The following is a 5,259-nucleotide window of genomic DNA, read 5'->3' as shown; positions in this document are numbered from 1 at the left end:
ACCACGAATTTCTTCTCCGTTTTTAAATTTTGAATCTCCACTGCACCATAATGAAACACATTAGAAACGACAAAGGGACCAATCCAACGAGAACGCAACTTAATGGGAAAAAGTTTAAATCTCGAGTGATACAAGAGGACTTTTTGTCCCACTTTAAACGATTTCCTAGAGACTTGCTGATCATGGAAGATTTTATTCTTTTCCTTATAGATCGTGGCATTTTCGTATGTTTCATTCCTAATCTCCTCCAATTCTTGTAGCTGCAATTTCTTTTGAACCCCCGCTTCTTCCAGGTTCATATTGCATTGCTTCACTGCTCAGAACGTCTTGTGTTCGAACTCCACGGGAAGATGACAAGCTTTACCAAAGATTAATCTGTACGGTGACATCCCAATCGGCGTCTTATACGCGGTTCTGTACGCTCATAGTGCGTCTTCTAGTTTTAAACTCCAATCCTTCCTATCTGGGCGCACCATCTTCTCCAAAATTGATTTGATCTCCCTGTTTGACACTTCGACTTGCCCATTTGTTTGCGGGTGATACAGTGTGGATACCTTGTGGAGCACGCCGTATTTTCGGAACAGGGCAGTGATAGTTTTATTACAAAATGTGTCCCCCTATCACTTACCACAGTTCTTGGCATTCCAAAGTGGACAAAAATATTAAATTTTAAGAACTCTGCAACCACTCTAGAATCGTTAGTACGGGTGGCTTTGGTTTCCACACATTTAGAGACATAATCTACCGCAAGTAAAATGTATAGGAAATCAAAAGATAAGGGAAAAAGACCCATAAAATCTATCCCCCAAACATCAAAAATTTTCACAAACAACATAATATTTCCCACCCTCTGACACCTATCACAAGATTTGCAAAATAAGTATGCATCTTTAAAAAGGGTGGGACAGTAAAAGCCACTTTCCAACACCTTGCGAGCTGTTCGCTTGGGCCCAAAATGCCTTCCACATGCAAATGAATGACAGAAATTTAAAACAGAGTGGAATTCACCTGTACTTACACATCTTCTTAGTACTTGATCCGAACATTGTCTCCAAAGGTAGGGGTTGTCCTAAATGTAATATTTGGCATCACTTTTCAACTTGTCTCTCCTAACTTTTGGCCACTCTACAGGCAGTTGATTAGTCATTAAAAAATTTATAATGTCAGCATACCAGGGTGCAGATGAATCAAAGGCAAGGAGTTGCTCTTCTGAAAATGTCCCCCTCAATGGTTGCTCTTTCTTATGTGTCAGCAAACGACTCAAGTGATCAGCAACCGAATTCTCTGTCCTACTTTTATCTTTTATCTCCAAGTTGAACTCTTGCAAGAGCAGGATCCATCTGATAAGCCTTGGTTTTGCATCATTCTTTGTCATCAAGTACCTTAAGGCTGCATGATCAGAGAAAACTGTTACTTTTGCACCTAACAAATAAGGTTTAAAATTTTTTAATGCAAAAACCACAGCTAGTAATTCTTTCTCTGTTGTAGAATAGTTGAGCTGATCTCCATTCAATGCTTTTGATGCATAGTAGATTGCATGTGCCGCCCTGCCAACTCTTTGCCCCAACACAACTCCCACTGCGTAGTTACTCGTGTAACACATAATTTCGAAGAGGAGACTCCAGTCTGGAGGTTGGATAACGGGTGGCGATATCAATCTGTCAAATGCCACCTTGCACTCCTCGGTGAAGTCAAATGCTACATCCTTTTACAACAATTTGAATAGGGGTGCTCCAATTTTTGAGAAATCTCTGATGAATCTCCTGTAGAACCCTGCATGACCCAAAAAGGAACTCATTTCTTGTACACTTACGGGGTAAGGTAAAACAGAAATAATATCGACCTTTGCTTTGTCTACTTCTATTCTCCTAACCAACACTATATGGCCTAAAATAATACCATACTCCACCATGAAATGACATTTTTCCTAATTAAGGACTAAATTGGTCTCTATGTATCTTTTCAAAATTAAATCTAAATTATCAAGGCATTCATCAAAACTATCTTCATATACACTAAAATCATCCATAAACATTTCAGTAATCTTTTCTACGTATTCAGAGAATATACTTACCATACACCTCTGAAAAGTTGCTGAGGCATTGCAGAGACCGAAAGGCATCCTCCGATAGGCAAATGTGCTAAATGGGCAGGTAAATGTAGTTTTCTCCTGATCCTCCGGTGCTATCGCGATCTGAAAATATCCTGAAAAATCATCAAGAAAACAGTAATAGAAACGACCAGCTAACCTCTTTATCATCTGATCAATAAAAGGGAAAGGGAAGTGGTCCTTCTTCGTCACAGCATTCAGACGTCGGTAATCAATGTACTGACGCCATCCTGTAGGTTTCCTCACTGGGACCATCTCGCCCTCCTGGTTCTCTTCTATGGTTACTCCCGCTTTTTTAAGGATTACTTGGACTGAACTCACCCAAGGACTGTCTGAGATGGTGAAAATGATCCCCACTTTCAGGATCTTAAGTATTTCTTTCTTTACCACTTCTATCATTAATGAGTTCAATCTCCGTTGTGCCTGTCTAACCGGCTTTGCATCTTCTCAAGCCGGATCCGATGCATGCATAAAAAGGGGCTAATTCCCTTGATATCTGCTATACTCCACCTAATCGCCTCCTTATGGTATCGAAAAAGACAAACAAGGTTGTCTTCTTGCCTTGGTGAAAGGTGAGCAAATATGATAACTGGTAGCGTTTTATTGTCTCCGAGAAATGCATACTTCAAGTGCTTTGGGAGAGGCTTGAGTTTCAACTCAGGTGCCTGCGTAATAGAAGGCAACAATTTCGCCTGAGTTCTGGTACAAAGAGAGAAGTAAACTCATACCTTGGAGAAATTGGTGGGAGCGAATGCAATACTTCAACTGCACGGTATAATTCATCACTTATTTCTACATCAAAAGTTGCTCTCAACTCAAGATGTTTGGGCAATGCCACTGCCAGTGTATCGTCCCCATCCAATTCGAATGTGTCTTGTACAAGGGGTTCAATAACACTCAAAGCAAAAACAGAGTTAGCCTCATCCGGATATTTCATCGCATCAAAGATATTGAAGTTTACAATTTCACCGTCAAATTCCATCGACAAAGTACCCTCATTCACATCTATTTTTGTCCTAACAGTTCTTAAAAATGGCCTATCTAGCAAAATAGGTGACGGGTTTAATGCCCTCTCATCCCCCATATCTAGGACATAGAAACCTGCAGGGAAGACTATTTCATTGACCTGTACCAAAACATCTTCAACTAACCCCTTTGGGTATGCATTGGTACAGTCTGCTAGTTGGATTATAATGCTCGTGCCTTTTAATAGCCCAAGATTAAGGGAGACATAAATAGTTTTAGGCATTACATTTATTGACGCTCCTAAATCCAACATCGCTTTCCTAATTGGGGTACTCCCTATTTTACAGGGAATTGTGAACATACCTGGATCCCTACACTTGGGAGGGAGTTTCCTTTGGAGTATTGCCGATACATTTTCTCCCACCGCCACTCTTTCATCACCCCTTAACTTCCTTTTGTGGGTGCATAAATCTTTCAAAAACTTGACGTACTTAGGTATCTGCTTGATTGCATCCAGTAAGGGGATGTTAATCTCCACATTCCGAAACGCATTCAAAAGTTTTTTTTCCTTCTCTACCTTCTTTGTCTTTTCCAACCTGCAAGGAAAGGGAGGTAAGTTAGATTTAATAAGGGGTGGAGAGGTAAATGTTACCCTAGGATTCTCGCTAATACGTCCTTCCTCTACAATTTTCTTTTCTATTTCCTCCTCACTTTTGCTTTTTGAATTTTCTACTTTAGATCCTTCCAGTTCCTTGCCACTTCTCAGTGTCATGGCACTTACATTTCTGGGATTTACCTCGGGTTGCAATGGCAATTTTTCATAAACGTGTGACTCCAAGCGGTTGATGGTAGTTGCCAGTTGGCTTATTCGAGCATCTTGGTCCTTCATGCTCGCTTTTGTGTCCTGTTGGAATTGGGAAGTGCTTACGGTTAAGGCTCTAGTTTCCTGCTAAAACTGAGCGGTATTTGTGGTCAAGGATCTGATCTCCTGTTGAAACTGAGTAGTAGTCGTGACCAAACTTTTGACAATATTCTCCAGAGAGTTCCCTGAATTGGAGGACGAGAGTTGAGGTTTTGGTTGCATGGCTGCTGAAATCCTGGTGGACGATTTGGGAATGGATTTTGTTGCCTGTTCCCATAACTAAAATTGGGATGGTTCCTCCAACCCAGATTGTACGTATTGGAGTACGGGTCATACTGCCTGCGGGGCATGGGCACGCCTCCGGCCATGTTTACCTGTTCTGCCCCGTCATCTTGCAAAAGGGGGCATATGGCCGTGCAGTGGTCCATGCTAGTGCAGATTCCACAAACCTTCGCTCGCGGCGTGTTCCCCGTGCCTAATTACCTAGCAGCGGACGTCAATTCTGACAGTTGCTGCTGAATGGATGACGTCTCTACCTCGTTAACCCTACGAGTGAGGTTACTCTCACATAGCCGAATTGCTGAGAGTTCTCTGCCATGGCTTCAATAAACTCCCACCCTTCCTTCGGTGTCTTGTTTGCTAGGGCTTCTCCACTTGCAGCGTCAGTGATACTCCTGTCAGTTGACTGGAGCCCTTCATAGAAGTGCTGGATCAACAGTTGTTCACTAATTTGATGCTGCGGGCATCTAGTGCACAATTTGTTGAACCTTTTCCAATAGTCGTACAAGGACTCCCCGGAATACTGCTTGATGCTGCATATTTCTTTTCTCAAACTCGCAGCCCGGGATGCGGGGAAGAATTTTTCTAGAAATTTTTTTTTTCAATTGTGCCCACGTGGTGATATTACTTGCAGGTAGATAGTTTAGTTAATCCTTCGCTGCATCCTTGAGAGAGAAGGGGAAGGCTCTAAGTCTAATTTTGCTCCTCAATGACCCCAGTGGGTTTCATGTTAGAGCAAATCATTTCGAACTCCTTGACGTGTTTGTGGGGTTCTTCACCAGAGAGACCATGGAACGAGAGTAGGAGATGTATCAACCCCAACTTCAGCTTGAAGGCGGTATTCTCAGCCAAAGTGGGGAATGTGATGCACAAGGGCTGGTGAGTCAATTCCGGGGCAGCCAGCTCCCTTAATGTTTGGGTGTTGGCCATGCTAAATTCGTCTTCTACTGATTCGTTTGCAGTAGAATAGTGCCCTTCTTTCGTCTTTTGGTCTCTTGCCTTCGCCTACGCATTGCCTTCGCCTACGCATTGCCTTCTTAAC

General features: G+C 42.3%; 1 protein-coding gene across 1 annotated transcript; it reads right to left on the bottom strand.

The window, feature by feature from the left end:
• Window positions 1–2,517: 2,517 nt before the first annotated feature.
• LOC140014215 (uncharacterized) lies at window positions 2,518–4,306 on the bottom strand. Its single transcript, XM_072064642.1, has 3 exons — window positions 4,097–4,306; window positions 2,871–3,980; window positions 2,518–2,775 (listed from the first exon to the last, which is right to left on the bottom strand). Exons 1-3 carry the CDS (start codon window positions 4,304–4,306, stop codon window positions 2,518–2,520), a joined length of 1,578 nt encoding a protein of 525 aa, XP_071920743.1.
• Between the last annotated feature and the right edge of the window lie 953 nt (window positions 4,307–5,259).

This window comes from Coffea arabica, chromosome 9c (genome assembly GCF_036785885.1).
Source record: "Coffea arabica cultivar ET-39 chromosome 9c, Coffea Arabica ET-39 HiFi, whole genome shotgun sequence".
NCBI lineage: Eukaryota > Viridiplantae > Streptophyta > Magnoliopsida > Gentianales > Rubiaceae > Coffea > Coffea arabica.
The sequence above is the reverse complement of the archived record's forward strand: the minus strand, read 5'-3'. Positions and strand labels throughout refer to the sequence as shown.